We start from the raw sequence: 26,857 nt of genomic DNA on the forward strand, positions 1-26,857 counted from the left end.
GTAATGCCCAATGATAATTGTGATCCCTCTCGTTTTCCATTAAACACCAAGACAATGTGAATGATACCTTGTCTGATGTTTTCCCTACGATGTTGAACAACGACATGTTGTATTTGTTTGTCTTGTAGGTGCAATCCATCATAAGGACACCACAACATGTATGAGGCAATTGTGAAAGCAAAGGATGCGCAATGAATATTTGAAGGGGTTTGTTGTCCGATCCTGTTTTAATGATACGCGTGTAGTTGTGATCCCAAACTATCTTCTCAAATTCTTGCATAACGGTCCTCCCTTCCCACTCCACCCTTCTAATGGTTGCTTGTGTGCTATAAATTGTACTTAGGGAAGAAACGTTCTGACAATCATTTTCCTTGAAGCCTCTGAGAATCACTCTTGGTTTGATACATGCTTTGGTCATTATCTTTACATCCTCGAATTCATGAGGTTTTAGCTTCGCAACTAGGGAGTGACCAAAAAAATCTTTCGGATCGCGGTGGTTATGACGGCCGAACCACATCGTACAATCCCGTTCCTTTTCTTCGTCTCTTAGATAGAATACAAGTTTAAAGGGGCAATTATCCTTCCTCGTACGAGTCTTGTATACCATATTAGTCTTCTTTGGATATATATAACCTTTTCTCTTATGGTTATCCTTCTTCTTGTATTTCCCACTTCTCTCGCAAACCATCTCAAAACGATTATCTGAACGTTGGGTATTCCTCACCAACACAAACATGTTCTTAAGAGCCGTCTCTTTTTCCCAAGCAATTGCTTCCTCTGGAGATTTTATTCCCTACATAAGGACAACAATGAAAGATTATAAGGTTCATTACAAGCAATCCCCACATAAAGTTCTAAAAACTAGGTGAAAGTATTGTTTGGTAACATACCGGAGGCATTTTATAGTATTCGGACGTATCCGGACCAAGCGTCTTGGAATTTGTTGGATCAATGTGTGTCACAATCTAAGGAATGAATGAAAAAATAAAATTGAATTAGTTCCAAATAAAATTAAATTACTATGTCGGGTACTAGTTTCGGAATGCCCGACGACAGTACCGCCAAAACAACCAAAGCCGGAAACATGTGACGGCATTCTCGAATAATTTTCCAGCATTCCGGAATTGCACTTGAAAAAGAGGATCTAATTTTAAACAGTACCGGCATTGTGTTTTCTTGAATATTAATGTCGGGATTCGCAATACCGGCATGCTCGATATGTAAGGTTCCAAGCCGGTATTTTGTGCCGGCTTTGTCCATAATTTATAAACCACGCCGGTACTAGGTGCCGGCGTGCTCGATAATTTATATACCACGCCGGTATTTAAGTTCAAAAATCTTTAACTCCTGGATGTTTTTTTTTGTGGTACCGGCATGGTAAAGTTATGAGTGAACCATGCCGGTTTGGATATTCCATGGAATTTTTATTCGGTGGTAGGTAAAAAGTTAACTACGTGCCGGCATGGATATTTTTGGTTGAAGACCATGCCGGCAATTGTTTCAAAATGGGGGATATTTTTCGCCGGTATGGAAGTAGTATGAATACCGTGCCGGTTCTGGTGGTGCCGGCGTGGTATTCATACTACGAGTATGCCGGCACCAAGCTTTTTCAGAGAAAAATGGCGGTTTCAAAAAAAAAATCGAATTTTCGACCTCTTAGCAGCATTACCTGTGTGTTGGGGATGCCTGTATGTTGAACTTGTTTACTTTCTTGGGTTGGTTCTTCAAAAAACACTTCATGCTCACGAAAATCATGATCCAAGGGTGTTGGTTCATCATATAATTCCAATTGTGAGTTGTTATCATTAACCGAAGATTGAAGATATGATTGTTGTTGTAGTTGAGCTAAAGATTCAGCTGCTGCAATTCTCTCCTCACAATCATCTTCCATTTTCACAAAAAAAAATCGACTCAAAAATATTTTTCCCTCCTTCTACTCTCACCTCACTCACACAAATTCAAATAAAAACTAATTATTATTTTTCCCTCCTTAAGATTTTACTAATTATTATTAACCACTAAACCTGATTAGTGAGGCCTAGATTAGGAATTAAAAAAATAATTACATAAGGGGTGACCTAGATTTGATATTTGGATCCAGTTTTTGTCATGTAGTTATATCCCCAATTAGTTTCCATATCCCCAATCGCGCGTTCAAAAATAACAAAAGGTAGAAAACGAAGTACACAACAGTTTCACAAGATTGCTTTCTTTTTTACTCAAGCTTTCCAACTGCCTTCGTCTTTACAAATATAAGTTGGTTCCCCTCTCAAAGGTTGGCTAGTTTCTGTGCCAACAAAATCACTTGAACAGACACAATCAAGTCAGAGCTAAACAATTCTATTTTCTCACAAAATACCCTCAACCAAATAAGACAACTCCTATTATCTTTGTTTCTTCTGTGTAGAGTTCTACCTTGCACAGCAACATAGTCAGCTAAGTAAATACAGTTTCTACTTATGTACCCATGAACAACATTCACAATACTACCATCACTATCAATTTTACTACTGTATTCTCGCCGAATAACCTTGCTTCTCCAACTGACAGGTGTGTCTACCATTGCTTACCCCACCACAATATCTTCCGTCTCCCTGATTCCAGCATACTGTCTACAGCTTTCAACCAAGCAAGACACTCAGCTATCATTACTCCATTGGTTCTCACAGAGCATCCTCTGATTCCTGTAACATAGACATACCCAACAGTTAAAATAATACCAATTGCATAAGAATCAGCATCAGAGTTTCATAACTATCTTCACTCGAATACTGTGACGATTAGTCCAACAACAGAAGTAGTGTCACTTGACATATTAATTTCTCTTTTAGTTGTTGTTGGGGTTTGCAGAAATATATTTGAACCAAGTAACTAGCATTTTTACACAATTTAATCAACCAAATAGGGTTTGCAGAGATATGTTCAAACACCACACTGCGTGTGCATTTCACCAAATTACACTAGATATGGCTAATAAGGTTAGACTTGTCAAATTCAATTAGCCTAGAGCCCAGTTACAGACATTACAAATCTGTCTATTATCAACATGCTCAGTAACGAAAATCTACAGTAATATAGCAAAATTTCAATTTTAAATGCACCCATTGAACATCTATCTTTGATATAATACTGCAACACTTCCTTTAACATTTTTTAACGGGGTGGATATCCAAACCATTTTCCAAACAAACTGTGTCCTACTGATAGCATCATAATGACACCCGAATTTATTATAATAATGGTACCGAACTTAAGACTTCCATTCTGTGGAACATGCCGTCTTAAGCAAAACACCATTTCTAGGCACAATCTTTTTTACGAATGATATATGCTAATACAGTATCAGCAGGAAATAGACTATAAAAAAAATTCCTTCTCCACTATCTGTCTAAAAGGTCTCTATGAAGCAGTTTCAAAACCACTGTGAGCAAAAGAATCATACTGCAATTAACTATCAGTTAGGCAACACTCCACTTCCAAATATTAATTTTAAGATCCATCATGAATCTTCCGTATATCGGGACTTAAGAATCCAGTTTGGATAATACAATGAGGATACATTTAGGAAAGTACTTACTCCTCAAACCACACGTCTTCTTCAAACAGTTCCACACTTTGATGAAGGAGCGTAAAAGATGGTCAAAAGCACCTCAAACCCTTCATACTTTGACATACTTATCCACGTAACCCTGCAAAACAAAGATGAGTAACATATGGTTTAAGCAAACTACTTTGTACTTATAAGATTGCTCAAATTATAATGAGGTTAACCCTGTGACAAGTTACAGGGAATGGACAAGGAGCAGAAACACGTAGAAAGAGGAGCATGCTGAAAGCAGAAAAACTACCAGCTTTTTAGCAAAATTCTAAATTAGCAAGATTTTAACGACTACAGTGTTCCAGCCTTTTGCATAAATTTGACAAACAAAGGCAGTCAGAGGTTGCGCGAGTAACATAAGTTGCACGAAAAATCTTTTGGTAAACGAAAAAGATTAGTGTGTAAGAACATGTACCATCACAAGTTTTGTCAATTTCCGCTGTGAAGACTCCACGTATTGATTTATTTTTGCCTGTGACTTTGGAATCTGGTGCTTTTTCATAGCTCCTGATACCTTATCAACAGTTTTCTTGACAATTGTCTTGAATGCCTCCTTGCTCATGTTACCCTGGCGCCATGATGGCTTTAGAACTTCTTTTACAAAATCCGCAAGAGCAGCCCTAAAATGTTTCATTGATCGGGAATCCTTGCTCTTCTTGCTCTTCCCTGATGTTTCAACCTGACCAATCTCATCATCACCAGATGCAGTGTTTCCTGCATCAGCTGGATTCTCTGGGCTCCAATTCCCTTCTTCTGCAAGGTGAGGGCTCCCATTTTCCACGGCACCAACCTCTGCATCTATTGCTGTATCACCAAACTCGCCATCTCCAGGAGACATATTTGCAGCACTTGCACCCTCGACAGCCTGCCTACCAGTATTTCCTAGTTTTCCAAGTGTAGTTGAAGACGACTCAACACTCTCAAACAACGGAAGATTCTCGTTCCCCAGGACTTGGCCTCCAGATCTACTAGAATCCAAGGGTAGATCAGTCAATTTAGAATCAAAAGCACCAATGCCTTGCCCACTTACTGATGCATTTGAACCAAGTGAATCATTGTTACTTCTGTAGTTGGGCTCCATATCTTGCCTAAGAACTGAACTAAATCTGGAGTTTCCAGGAGTTTGTTCGAAAGTAGATGCATATGGATTGTGGTGCAATTTGGATGCTCCAGCAACAGATAATTGAGACATATTGTTATAAGGCACTTCATGTGAGTAAGGCCTCATTACTGGCCGAAAGAACTCATTCCCTGGCTGCATGGGTTGCTGTAAAAACTGTAGATGAAAAGCAGGATTCTGAAAGGCAGAATTTGAAGCTGGAGGCAAGGGCGCCCAAGTCTGTTGAGGTGGAACTGGGAATTGAGAATGTTGGTCCTGAAATGGAGCCTGATAAAGAGGAAGCCTCTCCGTTGGGGCTAACCGACCATGAATGTTTGCAGTAGGTGGCATTGACATGTATGCCGCATTAACATCTTGAGGAAAAGCAGGGGGACGGGGTAGTGGGAAAGCATAAGAGTGGAAACCTGATGATGGAAAATTGGGTTGCTGGAATTCTTTAGATTCAGTAGGTTGAGGTGCAACGTTCTGAAGTGGGAACGAGGAAGTTGCAGTAATGTGATGCGCCTGTGTCTGGCTCATTGAAGTTGGGATCGGATATTGGTGAGATGGATGACCACAAAAAGGTTGGGAAATAGGCTGAGAGGGGAGAACTGAGACGTCCACTAGGGAACTCTGAGAACTGGGAATATTAATTTGGGGCGGTTGAACATTATTTGGAAGTGAGGAAGGCTCATTCTGAGAAACTACACCAGTCAAATGTTGGGCTTCTGACACAACTTTTAATTGCACTGGTAAGACCTCAGATGGCAGAGTCTCCAGCGGCTGCCTGCAAATCTCGTTCTCCTTAAGTTGAACACCAAGCTCTTCCTGCGGAGCTTGTTGTACTATCACTCCAGTAATTGCAGCCTCAGAGTCGGATTGGTTTACTCCAGCAGCTGACTGAACAGATCCACTTATAGTAACTCGTCTTCCATCATCCATTAGAGAACCCGGATTTTTATTCACACTCAAACGACAATCTTTTCTCATATCAACGCTGCTATAGGGTAACATCTCTTGGTTCTTGAATTCCTCCTTTAAAGAGGTGACATGTTCTACTGAACCTTGTGATAGTTGATTTGTGTTGCCCACGTTTGTGTTCATAACTATTTGTGAAACTCCATTGATATCACTGTATTTTGGAGCCTGTGGAGGCTCGAGATACTCTTGATATCTGCTCTTATTATCTTTAACTGGATCACCACTTGTTGAAGTGTGATGCAGATACTTACAAGATACTCCACGGAAGCATCTTCCTCGAAGGAAATCCATGCAGTCTGGAACCTGACCACTATAATCCTTCCTTTTCTCACGAACATTCTCGCCTTTATGCCTAAAATTGGGTGACCTGCTCCTGCTTCTTTGTCTCTTTGGAGTCCAGCTGAAACATACTAATAACTTCAGAAAACTGCCATCTGTAAAGCTTAAGAAATAATAGAACAGAAGGCTACACAGTGATAGCTTGCAAGAAAAATAAATTAGACAAAACCCCAGTAATTTGACCTTCAAACAGTAAATCAACCAACAGAGATTGTACTAAATAAAAGGTAAGTTATACCTGCGAGATCGGTTTCTCCTATCCTTTCTCCTCCGTGGGCTACGACTTTTTCTTCTCCGTCTATTATGTGGAGAACGACTTCGGCTTCTGCTCCTGCTCCTACTCTTGCTCCGGCTCCTGTTCCTGCTCCTACTCCTACTCCTACTTCTACCTCTCCTAGCACGCCTCCTGTTATAGCGTGCACCATCAGAGTCACTTTCACTCACGTCTTCTCTAACCAATCTCCCGAACTGATCAACTTTCTTTGAGGTGAAACGCTTTTCTGTACTACGTTTCCGAAGCCTATCACTATGGCCACCAATACCAGCATCACCTTGCATGTCATCCTTGAACGTCAAACTACAGGATGTTTGATCTCCACTATAATTATCCTGATGTTTGACAGTTGTGTCTAAAGAATCATTAGCCATATCACTTGCCTCAATCACTTCAAGTGAATCTTGTGAAATATTTGGCTTCCTAGAGAGAGGATCAATAGGTTGTATGGAACCTGACTCTGCGGACGGCAAAATCACCTCTTCCTTTGCAGAAATATTTTCACAGCCTACATCTGCGTACAGTATGGTCATTTCATCTTCATGTGAACTTGTTTTACTTGCCGTGACTGATGGTGAATCCATTACAGGAGTCATGTCTTCATAAGGCATGCCGTCATTATCTTCTGCAGAGTCATCAGACGCGTACTCTTGAAACCGTCTGAATAATGGGCTCTGGATTTTGATAAGTGCACCTGAAGCCTCCTCACCACTGACGCAAGAATCAGCATGTGGAACGCTGGCCAGGCCAGTGAGAGGAACGACCCGCTTCCACTTTTGATAAGTGTACCTGAGGCCTCCTGAAGCTGAGCTATCATCTTCGGTAGATGGTCTTTCAAGCACACATTCATGTTGTTCTGGGACAATTCTAGCAAGTGAGTTTCAAAATGTAAACCAAAGCCAAGTTCTTTACATATATGTGATAAATGGAGCTTGTTTTATACGAGTTACAAAATAACACCTTCAACTAACAACTAAAGCTGTTATGCATGGTCGTAAAAATATTTTGAACGAAGACCTGAGAATGAATCAAGCAGTGATGACAAAACTCATTGCTGGTCATAAGATTGGGAATAGTTGACCAATTTAACCAACAAAGTACATTACAGTTAATCAAGGCTATACAAACAAGATGTCAAGCAAGTACTGAACTAGGTAATAAAGCATGTGGATCCATGTCCGATAAAGGACACTTTGTGAAGATCAAAGCCCTGACCAGTGAATACTGAATACTGACCTTTGTATCAGACATTCAAACCTTCAAGATTATCAAATCAACAATGTTTTTATATCTTGCCATAATTTTTAAATAAAATTATGAAGTACTGCTATACTGCTAACCCAATCTAGGCTAATTCCCAAGCATAGGGAGATAACCGTTCTGATAAAAAGAAAATAGAGAATAAAAGAAGAAGAGAGGGCGGTCATTTAATAAGTGTGAATTCTAAACATTTTGGCTTTTGCTCACAACTATGGTTTCACATCCACATGTTATAAACTTAATAGTTTTCGGTTTTTGGCATTCAGTAACCATCTCAATGATTGATCCATGTAAACTTAGTCTTAAAAGTGAAATAATGATTTTTGCCTTCCAATGAATAGAAGAATTTGGATAGAAACTGCACTGCCATGCACTAATACTGCTATGAAGTATCATAGCTTTAGATGCGCTTCTGAGTGCAATTTTTTTATGTTACGACTTTCAAGGTCCACAAGTGCGACTCCAGTAATGACCGTCAAAATATCTACGCATGCTAAAGTATCTGCTAGTGAATCTGAAAATGAAGCTACGAGTCTTCCAACTAACACATGTTATAAATTTCGCAGGACAAAACTGAAACTAGAAAATAAGGTCAAACGATATGAACCTTGTTCATCTGCGGCAACTACTGAAGCTTTCGAACCAGGTAGAAGTCCAGATGTAGTATTCACTGATGGTGAGAATATCAAATGCGGATGTTCAGGCGATTGTTCTTTCACAAATGAGACCTCGTTACTCTTGAAAACATGCTCTTTTAGCCCTTCAACTGAGTCAGAAACCCCTTGATCTTTGTCAGACTGATTCATATCATCTAGAAACATTTAGGAAAAAAAATCAGTTCAAGTAATAAAAGACAAACTGTGTGAAACTACAAAGGATGGAACTCAGTTTAGTATCTTTATCTGATGCAGTTACAGCAAGCATCAATTGATGGCACTTCTATCAGAATATACTTCAAGCACTAAACAAGAAATCCGAGACTGGAACTGCATTAGTGTACATAATAGAACTACACATTCAAATTGTCCATGAATATGACATTTAGACACCTTGTTGTATCAGAAGGATTTTACAAAAAAAAAACCTGGCTGTGAGTTTATTTCGAGAATCACGGGAACTTACACAACCAGGAATACAGACAAGAGGACCCACATAATGTAATAACAAACTACATCAGATTATGCGCCTAACAACTAGTTTAATACTACACCAACTGATTCTATAGAAGCATTTCTCTATGAATTGCCTTATTACATATTCGTGAAATTGCACTATAAAAACTACTACAGAGTGCATATAATGACTCAGCAAATCAGCACAAAGTATACATGAACTTCAAATTTTGACAACTTATGGTATAATTGCAGCTGCAGACTTGACAACAGAAGAGTTACTAATCACACAGCGAAAGATAGATTAATTGAAAGAAGTTTCTTTTACTAGATTCCAGCAAATCAATTAAAGAACATGAGCTACAGGACTAACCTTCCATTTCCATGTCGGAATCTTGAGCTGAATGAGGTTCAATTTCTAAAGGCACGGGCAATGAAATAGTCTTTTCAGGCTGTTTATCCAATTGTAAATTCATACAACATTTACTTTTCATCCACTGAAAATACTCGTGAGCAATTGCCGCTTCACTTCCAGGCTCACCACCAAATAAGAAAGCAAATTTTGGGTTCCCACTTCCGTTCACACGAGCCGTCTCTTCAAATTCAGGCCCATTCTTAGCAATATAACGACACAAAAGTTCAATTTTGTGAACAATCTCCTGTTCAGCTGGCTTCCGTGGAGGAGCAGGTAGAAATCCTTTTACTTCTGAATCTTTCCCTGTATCCCCCTTGACACATTTATTTTCATCTTCAGCACTTCCACCGACTGAACTAGCAGAAGAACTAGCTAAAACATTTGAAGTAGAATCAAGTGGTAGTGGTGGTTGAGGTGGCGGTAAGCTTGGCGGTGGAAGAGACACATTCTCAAAAGGATTTTCATATGAAGAATGTACATAAGAAGAAGAAACCGGAACAAAACCAGAAGATGGTAGTGGCGGTGGTGGTGGCAAAAACTGTCCATACTGTGGAGGAGGAGGAGGAGGAGGATAAAACTGTGTGGCTGTGTTATACAACATTTGCCCATGAGAAGATGGTATTGGTGCCAACCTAGGAGGACCAGGTGGACCGTGGTAATACATAGGACCTCCATGTTGAACTGCAAGAGGTGCTGGAGCTGATGGAAACTGAGGTGGTTGTAGTGGTGGTGGTGGTTGTGGTGGAGCACCACCACCACCTTGATGTGAAGGTGGAGGAGGCTGCATAGAGCTTTGCTGGGGATTATTAGGTCTGAACTGGGAAGAACTACTAAAGTTTCCTTGATTATACATCTAAAACTTCAATCCCTAATTCATCAACATACTCTAATTAGGTTTTGGAATCGCATACATTCTCTAACAAAATCAAATTAAACGAAATCATGAAAACAATTATAAATTAGTTCAGAATCTTACTTATTTTTGGTGTGAATTGAATCTTCTATTGAAGAATGAAGAACATCGGAACTGGTTTCTTACTTCTTAGGGTTTCGACTGTGGGGATTTTGGGGGAGAAGAAAATAATGTTTGGGCTTTTTTCCAATCTGTGTGGTTACTTACTGATTGGGATTTGGGGGGAGAAAGCGAGAGTAAAATTTGGATGACGAATATATCCTCTGGTGTTTTCTAAATTACTTGGAATACCTGGTTGCTTTAAGAGCAACTGCAGTGGACGACTAAACCCAAATATTTGGTATTTTAGACAGACGTAGTGGGACGTACTGTCGATCAAATTTTGATCAACGACTAAAGCCCAGACTAAATTTGGTCGCCGACCAAGACCAAACCCAAATATAATCGAGCGTTGATATAATCTCTGTTTCACAACGGGCGTTGATATAATCTCCGCTTCTCAACGCGCGTTCGTAAAGAATTCGTCCAACGAACAGGCGGGTATATAAACTTCGCCTGTATGGGACGTTGATTAAATGTACGCCTGATGGGGCGTTTGTGAAGTTAACGTCTGACTCTAGGCGGTGATAAAGTTAACGCCTTAATGGGGCGTTGATAAAGTGTACGCCTGATTCCAGGCTTTGATAAAGTGTACGCCCCATGAATGATTGAACTTGTACATAATTCAAATTTGAAGTGTGAAAATATTGGGGAAGAGCAAATATTTTGCATCTTATGCTTCCACGAAACTAAATGTTTTCATTTTGGTTTCTAGGTCAAGTGCAGCATGTCATAGCTAATTTTGTTTTTGATTTCGCATATAACACCAAATGAATGTTGGAAGCATCACACAGCAAAGGTAGAAGTAACCATAGTTTGGAGGGCCAGGATTACAAAGTACAGACAACAAGCTTTTCAAAACACATCCTATATACACGTCTCATGGGGCGTTGATTATACAAACGCTAGGCTTCGAGCGGTGACTTTACGTACGTCCCATAGGGCGTTGATTATACAAACGCTTGGCTTCGAGCGGTGACTTTACGTACGTCCCATGGGGCGTTGATTATACAAACGTCTCTTTTCCCGGCGTAAACTATAAGAACGCCTCGTATCGGGAGTAATCTTTACCAACGCCCCACGTCGGGCGTAATCTTTATCAACGCCTTAATTGGGCGTAATCTTTATCTACGCTCCACAATCAAACGAACATTATACGTTCACTCGACTAAATATAATCGCCTACCACTACGCCACACGACGTCCTAAACTCAAATTTGGTCTTTTTTTTAGTCTTTGGTCTTTGGTTATACTCGCACCACTGTGGACGTTCTAAGGAATATTGGGTGATTCGATGACAGGGGTATTTTTGTCTTAACAATAACTCAGTACCTAAAGTTAAATTAATCAGCAATAATTAATCAATTAGTATCATAGATGTGTCTGTGCGTATATGTGCGTATATATTCCATGTTACTCTAAGCATTGGGTAAAATACCATGTTATACTTATCCAGAGTCTTTCTGTCATACAAAGATTTGATAGAGCATGAACCATTTTCTATTAATACCCAAATTAGTCTGTCTTCTTCCTGATAATTGATAATGGTGTTTTGGATATTGAGATGGTCTTCTATATTGAACGATTGAGTAATTGGTACCATATCTCATTCTCCATTGGTATTGATCAGTTGGCTGACATATAGTTAAGATTATTAGGGAAGTGTTGAGGTTTAGCAATGATATTCTCTTTATCATGAATCCATTTGTTTTCCCATATCTTTATGTGTTGACCATTTTTTATAACCATATGTAATATTCATGAATGCTTTCCACTCCTTCAAGAATGCCTTTCTAGAGCCAAGAATAAGTTGAGTCACTAAGGTGATTAGCTTTCATAGTAGAAGACCATATAGAATTTATTTGGGTTATTAGTCTCCAAGCTATTTTGGTGATCATAGAACTGTTGAAAAACTCCATGTTTCCGAAGCCAAGTCTTCTAGCTCTTTATATTTGCAGACAGAACTCCAAGCAATGAAGTAAATGCCTTTGAGCTTTTCAGGGTCTTTTTTAATTTCCTATAGAAATCTCTCTGAATTTTATCAATATCATGACAAATCTTCTTTGGAAGTTTTAAGCAGTTCATCTAATAGATGTTGGATGTTGAAGTGACACTGGATATCATGGTAGCTCGGTCATAAGGAAATAGATTTCCACTTTTCCAACCAGCCAACCTAAATTTCATTTTCCTCATCCAAGGTTTGAAAGCTTGAATTTTACTTTTGTTAGTGAACAGAGGAGAGTCAAGGTACTTGTCCTTGCTATCAATTTGTTGTACTTGCATAAAGCTGCTTATACTGATGGCAATATCAGGATCAGTGTTTTTACTATGGGTTACACCTTTATCCTTTACTCAGTGGATCATGAGACTTTCATGCATTTATCAGCGGTGTCGAAATGGGCTACTCCGGCTTTTCATGCAGAATCAAAAGTCTTGGTAAAAGCATCTACCTGGTTAAAGGTAAATATCCTGACAAGTGTTTGCATAGTCACTGATGGCAAAGTTTTGGCTGGCCCCATTAAAAAATAACTGGACAACGAAAAACACTCTTCAAGAAGCCAAGATAATTTTTAAAAATTTACCCCAAGCTCAATTTAAAATATATATATAAGTAGGAAACATAATTCAACAACGAACTACGTTGGAAAGGAGCTAGGATAAAAGATCTCCAACATATATCCTCACAGTTGCAGCAAAGTGTTCGGAAATCTAATATTGTAACCAATGTTTTTGATAAAAACAAAATAAAATGTTTTCAATATATTCTCATCTTTCCATAAAAAAATTTGTTTGAATCTAAAATAAAAATAAATAAAAGACTATTAGGCATGATATAATACATTATTACGACAAAACTAGTGACAAAACACCTAGGTGACCAACTTTGTGGTACAAAAAATCCAGCCATATTATTTTTAATAAATTGAAACAATTTCATTAATAAGTGGCACAAAAACCCCAGGCAAAATAATAATGAGCAAATTTACTTTTGTCTGAATTTACAATTTCCAAAACTGACCTTCGGTATTAATAGAATTGTTTTCCAAGAAATCACGGAACGAAAACGAAAACCAAATCACAGAGCACTTTCCCGCGAAATCAGATTCCTATCTTCTTCTTAGTTTACAGATTCATAGAAAACGATATCTTCTTCATTTTTTCAGTTTCAGATCTTAATCCAAATATTCGCAATCATCTTCTCCTGATTTCGATTCAATTGAGAGATTTTTTTAGGTTCGAACTGATTCAATAGGTTAAGAGAAGCTATAAATTCAGATATCTAGTGTTTCCTTTAAGTTTAATCGAAGAATATTATAGAAACTGTATCAACTTCGTCTTCAGATTTGAATCAATCAACTTCGTCTTCAGATTATGAAAGTTGTGTGTTATATTCCGATTATTCATCAACGAATCAATCAACTTCGTATTGATCATCTTCTTCTTCAGGTTAAGCTGTGTGTAGTATTCAGATTATTCATCAAAGAATCAATCAACTTTTCAGGTATTCAGTTTTCTTTTTTCTGTTGAATTTTGATTTTTCTAGTGAATAAACTGAATTTGATGATGTTCTTATGAATAAACGAATAAACTGAATTGATGATGTTCATATGATTTTTTATGTTTTTGTTGATGTTCTTATGAATGATTCTATCTATTTGGAATGAACCTTTTATGATTGTTATGAAATTCATACTGTTTTTCAATTTTATTGTTATTGTTGATATTCACATCTGATGAAACTGTTTTTGCTTTCATCATTTGTTGTGTAGATTATGGATTTTGTTCTCGCAGTTGTATGTCACAAAGAAGATTCTTTAACTTTTCGTATTGGTCTCCAAGATTCTTTTGTTAATTTGAAGACTAGTATATGCTCAAGTTGGTGTGAATTCTCTCCTCCTTATATGGAAATTTTTCACATGGTTGATGATCAACAAAAGGTCATTCATTCTGATTTTGATCTTCAATCTTTGGCTCTATTTAGTCTGTATAATAAAGAAGGAATTATGGAGTTACACGTAAGTCACAAAGTTGAGTGTTCTGGTTCAATAATTTCAGGAATTATAGCTTTTGATGACCAGCCACGGAGTTCTGGAATTATACCTTTTGGGAAGCCACAAATTGATTATGATGTTCCAGATAAAATTAAGGAACCGTTGAAGTCTGCTCACTGGTTACATCTTTTTGAGGGAGTTGAAAAGTTATTCCCGGGAGGTGTTCGACAAATTCGTTGTGATTTACTAAAGTATCACGCAGCATCATGTTATGAATTCAAGATCTACATGAATGAGAAGTTGAGGATTGGTGCATGTTGTGCTAATAAGAAAGAGGAGAAATGTAACTGGCATTTATATGTTGTGTATGTTGATTGTATTGTAGGAAGTCCTTTTATTATCAAGGAACTAAATAATCACCATACTTGTGTTGGTGGATATGTGAACAGACCATATATATTGAAGAAACTAGTTAGTAGCTTGATTATTGATGAAATTAAATGGGATCCTAATAAGAAAACTAGGCTTATTATGGAACAATTTACGAGAGAATACGGCTTTGACATTAGTCGTTATCATGCATACTCAGGGAAGAAGAATGCACCGAATACTACATGGGGAGAGAATGAGAAATCTTTTATGTTCTTGAACTGGTATAAAAACAAGTTGATTGAAACCAATCCTGGATCTCGCTTGGTTTTGGAAGTTGAAGAAGGGACTCAAAATTTTCAGAGGATGTTTATCTGTTTTGAAGCTTATAGTCGCGGATTCAATTTCTGTCGTCCTGTATTATTCGTGTATGAGACCCACTTGAAAAGCAAGTACCTTGGCCATATGATGGCAGCAACAGGTCTAACCGGAAATGATGGTAAGGTTTTCATCATTTTTTTATGTTGGTTTCATCATTTTTTATTTTTGCTTTCATCATTTTTATTTTTGGTTTTCATCGCATCTTATGCTTGTGTAATATTTTTTGTTCATGTTACAGAAATCTACCCTCTTCCTTATGCTTTGGTTTCATCGGAGAATGAAGCAAACTGGAAATGGTTTTTGGAAAATTTTAAGGAATTGCTTTCTCCTTTGCGACCAAATCTTACTTTTGTGAGTGATCGAGGTATTGGATTGGTAACTCAAATTCATGTTGTATTTCCTGAGTGTTTTCATGGTTGGTGCTACTGGCATATGGAATGCAATATCAACTCATGCTTACCAAAGAATTGCAAGGTTTATAACAAATATGTATTGGGAATGTTTAAGAAATGTGCGTACGCTGCTACTCATAAAGAGTTTACAGAGAATTGGGATAAGTTGAGGAAGGTTGAAAATCAGAAGTTACAAGACTATCTAAGTAGATCTCATGTTGATAAATGGGCAAGTTTTTTCTTCAAGGGTCGACGATATGGTAGGTTGTGTTCAAATACTGCTGAGAGTTTCAATGGTTAGGTCGTTGAAGAGAGAGAGAAGCCTATGGCCATCATGGTTGATGAGATCGGGGTAAAGCTTATGGACCAAATGTGTAAACGTCGCGAGGACTCTGCAAACTTATTGAATTGGCGTCAAACTCTATGTCCAGAATATGAAACTCTGCTCCACGACAACAAGATGCATGGTTGTAACTACCAAGTCACCAAGTCGTCGGAATATGTGTTTAAAGTTCATGCTTCAATAAGACAAACGGTCGATTTGAAAAGAAGAACATGTTCTTGCAACCGTTGGCGTATTGACGGTTTCCCGTGTGCCCATGTTGTCCGTTGCATCATCTTGAATGGAGAAGATCCTTACAAGTATGTTGAACACTACTTTACAGTAAAGTTCTACCGAGAATCATATAAACATGCAATCAATCATGTTCCCGCAGTCGAAAAGCCCATGACAGTGTCTCCGAAATCGATGGTTTTTGGTCCGAATAATGGACCACAGCCAGGACGTCCATCGAAGAAAAAGTGGATTCCTAATACAGGTTCAGTTCCCAACAAAAAGATGAGAACCTGTGGTTCCTGCAAGGTTTTGACCACCCATAATAAACGGACATGCCCTTCTCGTTAGATTTCATGAGAACTTTTTGTATCGAATTTAACTTTAAGTTTCGTTTTTAGACTTTAATTTCAGATTTCATGAAAACTTGTTGTGTTGAACTTGCTTTTATCTACTAATTCAGATTTCAGTAGATTTTTGTTTTAGAAGTTAATGTGCTGCAGTGTTTTCATTCTATAATTTTTCAGCGAATAAACAAGTTTCTTTAGGCATTTGGTGCAACCAAAATAGGTTTCATCTTATTTTTGGTGTAACCATTTTTGGTTTCACCATTGTTTTACTTTCACTTTTCTTCTGCATCTTTGACAATACAGTAGATGATGTTGTCTATTGTTGATTGTCTGCGTTTACATCGTATTTCCGTAGACATAAGCTTTTTAAGAGACTACAACTGAAATTAGACGAATTTTTTTTTATATAAATTGTAACTAGTGGTTTGCCCGTGCCATAATGGCACGGGGATGGAAGGGGTGTTATTATCACCTAATGTATCGGGTCAATACACCATTTTTGGTCGGTATATTGGGTCAATACACCATTATTTTTTAATAGTAAAGGAATATATTCACCGATAGACGTGTTTAAGCTGATGCAAAATATGAGACTTGAAAGTTACGATCCTGGTAACGTTGCATTTGTTAAATACTTGCTAAAGGTATGCCATCTGAATATAACATTATTTTCTTTGCATTATCCATAGATTGTTGTTTTGAATTTGTTCTTATGAAACGTCTTCATTACATCGCATGTTTCTAAAATTTGTTACCGTGTTCATGTTCCTGAATACACGTTTTGGAATAGTTCATTAGTGGATAACCCGGCCGTAATGGCGCGACATCGGCGTAGAAAAATATAATCTTGGCTGTGGCTTAGTTTCCAGGAGAGGGAATAACGGGAACGAAAACGATAATAGAATCGAATATCATGAACAAACTTAAATCCAAATAAGATTTTTTTTTGATGGATTTATACTGAAGTTGCTTCGTCTTCTTCTTTTCCTCCTTTCTTGTTTTCTTTATTTGGTTCTTTGTATTTTATTTTATTTTTTGGCTTAAGATGAAGCTAATGATTCGACTATATCAACTGGGTTTTGTGTTTTTTGTTGATGCATTTTAGAGAATATCAATGTCAACAAAACTCGAAATTGGGAGAAATTAACAATTTAAACAGTTTCAATTTCAAATCCAATTGGAATTGGTGGTGCTGGCTGAGAGTGGTGGTGCTGGTTATGGTCGTGGTGATAGTGTTGTACGGTAGTAGTGGTGCTAAATTGAATAAGGTAAATTATGGGTAAAATTTTGATTCGGGTCGTATATGATGATTTGGTGATGGTGGTGGATCTGATGGGAGCGGTATGGTAGAAGAAAAGGGTGGTGGTGACAGTTGAAGAGCAGACGGAAGAGACGATAATTTTGAATTGGTGGTGGAGATGGCGGCGACGATTGGAAGCAGTGGTGGTGTTTCAATCGATTGAGAAGTGCGGGTGATGATAGTCTCAATTAAACTGTCAGTTTTTTGATGGTGATGACAACGATGATGGTAGAGGTGGTGTTGGAGCGGTGGTATGAAGGTTGAAGGAGGTGGAGGAGAGATCGACATTCACCTGAGAAGAAAACTGAAAAAAAAAATCAGATCTAATAGTATCTTATATTTTTACAGACGTATCCTTCTATTTTTTGTGTTATTACGATGACCATAATAAGAAACTCAAAAATACGGAGGGGCAATCGCGTCATTTTCTTAGCACATTAGTCTGTATTCCCCCTGCGTTTGTAAACATTTACGTCAGTTTAAAGGAGGAAAAAGATCATGTAGGGGCAGAGTTGTCATTTTAAATAGGACACCAAATTTTGATTACCAACACCAAACAAATCATTTTCCTTTATATTATAGATTTGTCACCATGACAATTACTCGAAAACCATTTCAAAAGTACTTTAAATTTCAACTAAAACTGAATGTGCAAGAAGAACTTTAAATTTCAACTAAAACTGAATGTGCAAGAAGAACTGTATATCATCATTACAATTACTCGAAAACCATTTTAAAAGTAATTTAAACTTCAACTAGAACTGAATGTTCAAGAAGACAGGCACGACAACTTTGGTCTCATATTATGCACCTTTTCTCGTATATCATCTGTAAACATGTTTCCTTTCAAGAGGCTCTTCATGTAATAGCAAACATGCATGCCATAATCGTTCCTGAAAAACTAAAACAATGTCTCAATTGTTACAAGTGACTAGATGAGAGTGTTCTGTCATTAGAACCAATATGTAAAGCATTTGGTTTCTAACTGTTTACAAGTGATGAAATGATTTAAAGCATATGTGAACTATAAACTTCCAAACATAACTTACCCCATTTGTTCACAACATGTAGGGTTGTGCATAGAGTATGTTGTTGGCTTTGCGTCGTGCTGTGAAAATGTTGATACTATACGTTGTCTCATGCTTTCAACACTTTTTTGCATTCTTCTTCTGTGGAAGCCAAGGAGTTGTAGTGATAAAATTCTCCGGTTTCCATATCAAAAGAAAGAAATGTCCAATGGTTTACATCTCCAATTGTTTTCAGCAACGGAACGAACAAAAACTGAACGATGTAATCCATCTTGTCGATGAAACCTTCTATTACGGCACCACATTTCTTTCCTAATGAGTGACATGTCTGAAACAAAATACGAGATAACATCTCCTTAATGAGTTACAGACATGCAAGTTTAATGAAACCAAACTTAGTTCCATCAAAATTTAAACAACATCATTTTTTTGTTTTCCACAACTATTTTTTCTGCCAAAAAAATTACATTAGAAAATTTCAGAGTAAACTTACATAGGCAAATGTGCTTAGAAACACAGCTCTCTTGTACTTTGGAGAACCATATTGTTTCAACTCGTTTTTTTTTATGTTGTTTTGCAGCTTCAACATGTAGAACTCAATGACGTCTCCTGCGACGTCACCCTTTCTCATCAAATCATCCATCATCTTCCCCGATATCCGTAACTGAAGATTGAAATGCTCCCACACCGTTGACCTGTTAATTTTATTTTTAAAAAGCTAGTCAATTATGTATCAAAAAAGGAGAAATAATGCATAACTTGGAACAAAATTTTGATGAAACCAGTCTTGGTTTCATCAGTTATTTCCCACTTACCTTTCATTGTTCTTTCTGAAAAAAGTGGTCTCGAGGGGTTTCTCATTTCTGTTGAGTACCTTCAAGATCTTCAAGTTATCAACTGGTTTCAACTTCACCCCCTGTACTTCCTGCACCTCCTTGTTCTCCTTGCACTTACGAGTTGTAACCTTTATTCTTTTCACAGTGGTGTAATCCTACATTCTGATAGGTGGTCTTAAATTCCTACTGTCTTCCCTCATTCTTGTAATCATGTTACTCATCCTTTGTTCAGCACTGACTTCTCCCCGTCCTTGCTCTTCGTTGTCACTCTGCGACGGTGCTAAATCGAATCCAGGTTGTTCATATTCTAAATCAAGTAAATCCTTTGCCATTTTTACGAGTGAGTAGTAGTATACACTTCCAACATTTGGCTTTGACGACGAACAACCTTTCTTATTGTATTCGGATTCCATTTTCCGAATAGCATCTTCGTCAATCACAAATTGAGTTTCGTTTTCTTCTTGTTCAATAATTTGCTTCGACGAAGAAGCTTTCTTCATTTCAGATTCCACTCGCTCTGCCACTTTGATATCCTCAATGGTATTTGGAGTCAACTTAGTACCCTCTCCTTCTTGTTCATCATTGGTGACTGGCTTCGACGAAGAAGCTTTCTTCATTTCAGATTCCACCCGCTCTGCCACTTTGATATCCTCAATGGTATTTGGAGTCAACTCAGTACCCTCTCCTTCTTGTTCATCATCGGTGACCGGCTTTGACGAAGAAGCTTACTTCATTTCAGATTCCACCTGTTCAGCCACCTTGATATCTTCAACGGTATTTGGAGTCAACTCAGTACCCTCTCCTTCTTGTTCATCATCGGTGACTGGGTTCGACGAAGAAGATATGGCATGCTCTTTTGCTACTCCTTCTATTTTTTTTAACAAATTTGTAAGGTCAGCATCTGAAAATACAGTATCTAGAGTAATGGGATCTTCACCTTTTGCAGATTCGTGTTGATGTTCCGCATCTTGTTGTGTTTCTCCATGGGTTGAATCCTTTTCTGGTTCCATCAGAAAATCTTCAAGAGTTTGAGCAACATCTTCCCGTGTTTCAAAACTTGAAACCTTTTCTCCAGGAAGCAAAACCCCACCTTGTTCCATCACAACATTGTCATTATGTAGTAGCCTTTCTCCAGATAACGAAACTGTTTCTTGTTCTATCACGCGATCCACCACCGCTACATCTATCATGTTAACATCCCTTGTTATCACCTGCAATATTAAGATATCTAAGTCATTTTATTTTCCATCTTCCTGTGTTTCAAAACCTAATGTTGTAAAAATATAAAACTTCTGAAAGAAAAGAAAGAACTGGCCAATTCATTAACTTGAAAGGATGAAACAAACATTAACTTGAAATGATGAAACCAAATCTGGCTACAACAAACCAAATCTGGCAGAAATGGTACATAATACCACACAAGTTTATGAAAGACTACCAATAAACTGAAATTTATGAAACAAGTTAGAAATTTAACCTTTCTCCTCAATTTAACTCATACAAGTTTCTTGAATTTAAGAGTCAACAATGTTATTCATAGGCAATGAAACCCTTTTTGATTCCATCAAACAACGCACAAAGCAACCTAATAAAACTAGATCTAACATATTACCTCAACATCTTCTTCACGATTCGAAACCGCTTCAGGTACTATTGGAACATCCGCTTGTTTTCTTTTACGTCTCAAATAAGTGCTTTGTACCAGTTGTTGTACCCTGTCCTCGGCATCATATTTTTCCAGCAGTGATTCATCTTCTTCAGAAAGAACATTTGTAGCATTGGTCCTAAGCTTTTCAATCACGCTTCGCTCCCATCGGTATTTGGATTTGTAGGAGTTAGCTTCACTGCTATCACCAACATTTTCTTCACCTGGCGCAGGCACTTCATTTTCAGTATCGCCAACCAACACTTTATTTTCAGTATCACCAACCGGGACTTCAGGTTCAACATAATCTTCAACAACAGTATCCACTGCATTTATGGGCTCAACCAAGCGCATTTCTTGTTCGTCATACTGAAGAAAGAATGATCCCTTTCGGTTACCAATATTCTCCTGCAGTACACAAGAAAAATTGGTTTCAGCTAAAAAATTTGATGAATCCAAATTGGTTTCAGCTAGAAATTTCGATGAAAAAATTGGTTTCATTAAAAAAGTAAATCTTCCAAGTAAATATTTACCAAAATTGGTTTAAAATAAAACAGACGACATACCAAGCATAGCATTTTAATTGTAACAAGTAATGGTAACAAGTCATAGCAATAATTCATAACATGCCAAAAGAAAAACAAAGCCAATTCTGACATACTTTGGACACCGCAATAATGGTTTGGAAAAACACAATATCCCATCTATCTATATATCTGATAGACACATTTTTGTGTCTAATTTGTCCTCAATGTCCGTATTGTTGGAACTCTATTTTTGTACTAATATTGTGTTTTTATGTATTTTTAGGAAATAAACATTTTTGGAAAATTCGGCTCGAAAAGTTGATTTTGGCATCCGGAGGACAAGTGTTATTCGGACTCTCGCTTTTGGATAAGGGGTAACCTAATTACTAAGGGCACCCCCAGGTCACCCCAAGGAAGTTGCTATTCGCACCCCAGTTCAGGATATGGGGACACCCTTTCTTCTTCGTTTGAAAACTGTTTTTTGGCGGGAAAATTAAATTCTCAAACTAGCAGAAGTTTGATCACAAAAATGAAGGGGTTACGGGTCGATTCAATGTCTGAAATTTGATAGAGAGATGTGATATAGGTTAAGGAACACATTTTGGGCAGTGGGTTTGATCGGAATTGGCTGGAAAACGCGTGATGATTCACACACCCAAAACAGAGCACGTGTACTGTAACACGAGCAAAATTGAAGTTCTTGTGTGCATGGAGGAGTTCTACTAGCATTGGACGAGTGCTGAGGCGTGGAGAAGGCAATTGGGATTGTGCAGGAAGTAAGAGTACGTAAGAATCTTCTATTTTTGGCAATTATTCCCTATTTTTGGACAACGGCAATAATGAAGATTATCTCGAGTTATGGCGAGATTAAACGCACCTGTTGGGTATAAAAGGACCCCTTGGGTTTAGTAGAGAGGTTGTCGAGAGTTTGGGGAAGCTTTGGAGGCTACAGAGTGAAGAAAAATCGAGTTGCAGAGCCACCATTTCTGCTGCTGCAACTCAAGAACACGAAGAACATTAGACAACCAGAGACAGTCGTTCATACTACAACAACAACGACTGTCAAAAGTGGGTCGTACTATTCTGTATACTACAACACTTTCCATTTATCGTTCTTTGTAACGGTGTTTGCAACAATTATAAACGTTGCAAACACCCGATTTTCATTATTATCTCCATTTCATCATTTGTACACCTCTTTTGAGCAATGAAAAATTCCTTTGAGCGTGTTTCCGATATGCTGAGTTAGAACCCAACACTGGGGCGATGGAGGAAGCCTTATTTCACACTTGGGTAATTATATTTAATTCTTTTCATGACTTTTGCATTAATTTTAATTGAAATTATGATTTAAATTAATTAGTTGTGATTTGATTTGATGGGTCATGCTTAGCTTAGATGATTTGATGTCCCATGCTTAACATTTACACCTAATATTTTGAGAATCTATCTTGGCAATAAATTAGAGTCGATATATTTAATATATTTTTCGAGCTATTATTGATAAAAGAATTATTATTTGAACCTTAAGAAATGAATTTGGCGGAATCCTTGTCCCAGTACCTCTCTACCAATTTGTCAATATTTGTATATATATTTATTTTCTAAAAAAATTATCCTTCACAAGTCCGAGAGTTTGAACCTCATTACTACAACCACAAAAAATACAACAATATCAATCAGTGGAAATTTTGTAGGTTGAGTGGTGGATGATTGGCTGAGTCATAATATATGATGCCCTACATTGCAAACATCATAACTATACTAACCAAATTAATCAGTGCATAGGCAGTACAAGATAAGGAGTTGTGGTGTGAAGCTTTATTGGTGGAACATGTCATGATATACAATTGAGAATGGACGATATCTAAAAGATAGAAGATTTCGGATATTGTCTAACAAAAATATCATATAAGACCCTCGAAGTTATTTAAGAAACAAAAATTCAGCTAGAATTTTTGATGAAACCAAAATTGGTTTCATCAGAAAAGTAAATCTTCTAAGTAAATATTTACCCCAGACCAAAGTTATGTTTTTTCGACAAGATTCTCGAAGTTAGACAATACTTGTTGGCAGATGTTGCTAAGGTTCCATATAGAAAACCTCGGATACTTGTCGAGCCCATCCTTTCTTTGTGTGATCTTTGTCATCTTTTCCAACCAATACTGAAAAAAAACAACCAATATTCAAATTAATCATCAAAAATATTATCAAAATACTTAACTTATGAATCAAAAAGAAAAAATCTTAACTTACCAGCGGGTTAATGACGCAACCAACTACATTTTCTACGTCTTTTCTGTTTGTCATTAGTGAATCAAATAGATAGTCATGAAAGACTTCCGGCCTACACACCTTATTCATATCAAACACCATGTATAAGTACTTTGCTGCCAGATTTTGCCCACATTTGTTGGGGACAAATACCGAAACCAAAAGAAACATGACTAAAAACTTGACAATGTCATCTTCTCTGGTTTCATCAGCTGCGGCTTCCAACATACGACGTTTAATATCTCCTTTGTTCGCCTTCTTATTTCCACGAAAATACTTAGCCACGAAGACGTGAACCTTTTTAACCAGCTCTTCATCTTTGTCGTCTGCTTCTACATAATCCACCATTTGTAGACCAAAAGTCATAGCAAAATGTTCAGGAATGGTCCGCGAAGTCATGTTCCTTGATCTAGTTATCCTGAAAAAATACGGGCGCTTACCATCAATTCTATTTTCTATTGAACATAAAAACATCATTACTGCTTTTGTCTTTTTGATGAGCTCTTCTTCGTTAATTACGCCATCATAGAACGACTCAAAGAAACGCCAGAATGGACATGATTTAAGAGATTTCAAATGCAGTTGCTTGTTTTGTATCAACGCCTTAATTTCCACTTCTAGCTCGCACAGATGATGCAATGAACACCTGAATGGTTCTGTATCTCTTTTTTTACCTATTGTGAAACCAAAAGTAAACCATAAACCATAACAGAATAATAAATAAAAATGATGAAACCATAAGCACAATTGAAAAATAGTGAAACCATAAGATTATACTTGTAATGATGAAACCATAAGCACGAACAAAGTGATGAAACCATAAGCATAACTGAAAAGTGATGAAACCATAAGCACGGAGAAAGTGATGAAACCATAAGCATAATTGAAAAATGGTGAAACCATAAGATTACGCTTGTAATCAAATCCAAACAAACAGTCATCAGTCTTCTGTTTGAATTTTGAATTCAAATTCTACATGCCAACATATCTGGATTGAAACTAGCCAACGAAAACCCCCACAGTTTGAATTCAAATCAACAATATGATATTTCATAGCGCCAATGACAACTAATCCAAACAAACAATAACTCTAGAAGTAAACCAATAACTAAAAATGATGAAACCAATTTCGGTTTCATCAAGAAACAAAAAATGAAATCTAGTTTCATCACAAATCTGTTTCATCAAGAAACAGAAAATGAAATATGTTTCACCAATAACTGAAGATGATGTAACTCGAATTTGGTTTCATCAAAAAGAAACAAAAAAGAAACACTGCCAACAGAATACACAAGAAATAAACACACCCAAAATTGAATTTCAACAGAAGAAAAATAAACACACCCAAGAATGAATTAGTTTTCAATTGAAACCTAAACCTAACAAATGAAACCTAAAACTAACAAATGAAATCTAAAAGCAAACTGAAAACCCAAAAAATCAAATCAAACCTAAACCTAAAAATCTGTTTACATCAAAAAAAAGAATCATTAAACAATTAAAAACTAATAATTGATGAGATTTCTTACTTTTTGGAAGTGGTTATTTCGCAGTTTTCTTTAGCTTATCATCTTTCTTTTTGTCCTGTTGATTTTTTTTCTTCGCCATTTTTTGTTGTTTTATACTAATTAGGTCAGAAAAATGAAGCTAGTTAGGTCAGATTTTGCTTCAATGGTTGAAATACGTAACCATCGAAGAAGAGAAGAAGGTGAAATCGAGATCCAAAGATGATTTTCGCTACAGGATGAAGAAGCAGATCTGAGATTTTCTGGGTTGGTTTTGACGGAGTTACAGAAGAGAGGAGGTTTTAAGAAGTTTGTGTTTGTTACGCGCACGATGTAAAGTAATGATAAGTGGGTCTTTTTTTTCAGTTTCTTTTCTATGAATTAGGGGAGGGTAGTTTAGACAGTTGATGATATTTGGGGTTTTTGTGTCATTTTTATTTGGACGGGTTTTTTGTTGATGGATAGTGACACCTTTGGTGTTATAACCCGCGGAGCGTTATTACAAAGAAAAAAAGAAAAGAACATCGCTTTCCAAAAAAAAAAATTAAAAATTTTACGAAATTACCCATCATCAAGCATGTACATCTTTAACACTGGTGCAGAAACTAGCAACCTTAAATTACTTTCTTTTTACCTATAAATATAACAAGTAGGGAAGCGGAAAAGAAAAAATTAGGGCGCAATTCTAATCTTCTAGAAAAAAAATGAGTAGGTGTGAAACACTAAACCAAATTATAAAAGAGGCCTGTAATCGGAGAGAAGAGCAGCAACGACAAGAAAGGATGAACAATTATGGTAATTACCTTTGGATCTCTGAATCCTCTTATATTTATGATTTTGTTAAATTTGGATTTGCTTAATTTAGTTAATATTATAGAAATCCCTGTAACAATTCTTATTCGCCGCAAGCAATGTAGTTAATATCGGATATCGGTTCATCTCGGCCGGGACCGATACACTGGTACGATTTTATATCGGGGATATTATCGTTGAAATATCGGTTCTAGATTTAGAGACTATAATTTTATATTAAACATTTCTCCACACATTTTCGGATAAGATATAATAGATAACATCAATTCTATCAAAAAAACAAAAAAGTAACTTTAGTAGACTTGCTTCGAGAGCTACATGCACCTCTACTACCACCTGAAAGACTTTCTTCGCCAAAATTACCCTTAAACTTTATAGAAAACGACCAATACCGTCTCATATCAGGAAATGTAGGAAAATTTGGTATCGACCGATACGGCCGATATTTGACCGAAACGGCCGATATTCGACCGATACGGCCGATATTATTGGGCGAATATCGTATCCCCGATATCCTTCTTATCGTATCGTTCTGAGCCGATATCCGAAATATCCCCGATATATCGGCCGATACGGCCGATATTGACTACACTGAATCCTCTTATATTTATGATTTTGTTAAATTTGGATTTGCTTAATTTAGTTAATATTATAGAAATCCCGGTAATAATTCTTATTCGTCGCAAGGTCTCTGAAAGAAAGATGAAACATAGACAGACAATTTTAGGCTTACTTGTTAGACACGAAGCACCCTTTTCTATCTATATTTTTTGGATCTCGGCTCAGATCGGTTGCCTAATCT

General features: G+C 37.1%; 2 protein-coding genes across 3 annotated transcripts; one reads left to right on the forward strand and one right to left on the reverse strand.

The window, feature by feature from the left end:
- Positions 1-2,193: 2,193 nt before the first annotated feature.
- Positions 2,194-10,180, reverse strand: LOC113307878 (serine/arginine repetitive matrix protein 2-like). Of its 2 annotated transcripts, XM_026556343.1 has the most exons (7): positions 10,055-10,180; positions 9,037-9,946; positions 8,159-8,362; positions 6,256-7,147; positions 4,014-6,078; positions 3,578-3,689; positions 2,194-2,684 (listed from the first exon to the last, which is right to left on the reverse strand). In XM_026556343.1, the coding sequence occupies exons 2-6, from the start codon at positions 9,929-9,931 to the stop codon at positions 3,660-3,662; spliced, it is 4,086 nt and encodes a 1,361-aa protein (XP_026412128.1). In that variant the 5' UTR covers positions 9,932-9,946; positions 10,055-10,180; the 3' UTR covers positions 2,194-2,684; positions 3,578-3,659. The 2 variants fall into 2 exon arrangements, with proteins under 2 accessions (XP_026412128.1, XP_026412129.1); XM_026556344.1 differs by having other exon boundaries at positions 9,037-10,171.
- Positions 10,181-12,182: 2,002 nt separating this feature from the next.
- On the forward strand, positions 12,183-16,128 carry LOC113311366. Its single transcript, XM_026560205.1, has 6 exons — positions 12,183-12,215; positions 12,326-12,550; positions 13,861-13,954; positions 14,147-14,950; positions 15,071-15,453; positions 15,526-16,128. The coding sequence occupies exons 1-6, from the start codon at positions 12,183-12,185 to the stop codon at positions 16,126-16,128; spliced, it is 2,142 nt and encodes a 713-aa protein (XP_026415990.1).
- The last annotated feature ends 10,729 nt before the right edge of the window (positions 16,129-26,857 follow it).

Source organism: Papaver somniferum, chromosome 9, assembly GCF_003573695.1.
Source record: "Papaver somniferum cultivar HN1 chromosome 9, ASM357369v1, whole genome shotgun sequence".
NCBI lineage: Eukaryota > Viridiplantae > Streptophyta > Magnoliopsida > Ranunculales > Papaveraceae > Papaver > Papaver somniferum.

What these genes read in the sequence shown, in the direction of transcription:
- LOC113307878 (XM_026556343.1), bottom strand. Translation starts at nt 9,931, where the DNA reads ATGTATAATCAAGGAAACTTTAGTAGTTCTTCCCAGTTCAGACCTAAT. An exon ending in AGTTGCCGCAGATGAACAAG is followed by an intron (nt 7,148 to 8,158) that starts GTTCATATCGTT and finishes GAATTGTCCCAG; the next exon opens with AACAACATGAATGTGTGCTT. An exon ending in AATTGACAAAACTTGTGATG is followed by an intron (nt 3,690 to 4,013) that starts GTACATGTTCTT and finishes TTTGTTTTGCAG; the next exon opens with GGTTACGTGGATAAGTATGT.
- LOC113311366 (XM_026560205.1), top strand. Translation starts at nt 12,183, where the DNA reads ATGTTGGATGTTGAAGTGACACTGGATATCATG. An exon ending in AAGTGACACTGGATATCATG is followed by an intron (nt 12,216 to 12,325) that starts GTAGCTCGGTCA and finishes GTTAGTGAACAG; the next exon opens with AGGAGAGTCAAGGTACTTGT. An exon ending in TTTTGTTAATTTGAAGACTA is followed by an intron (nt 13,955 to 14,146) that starts GTATATGCTCAA and finishes CAATAATTTCAG; the next exon opens with GAATTATAGCTTTTGATGAC.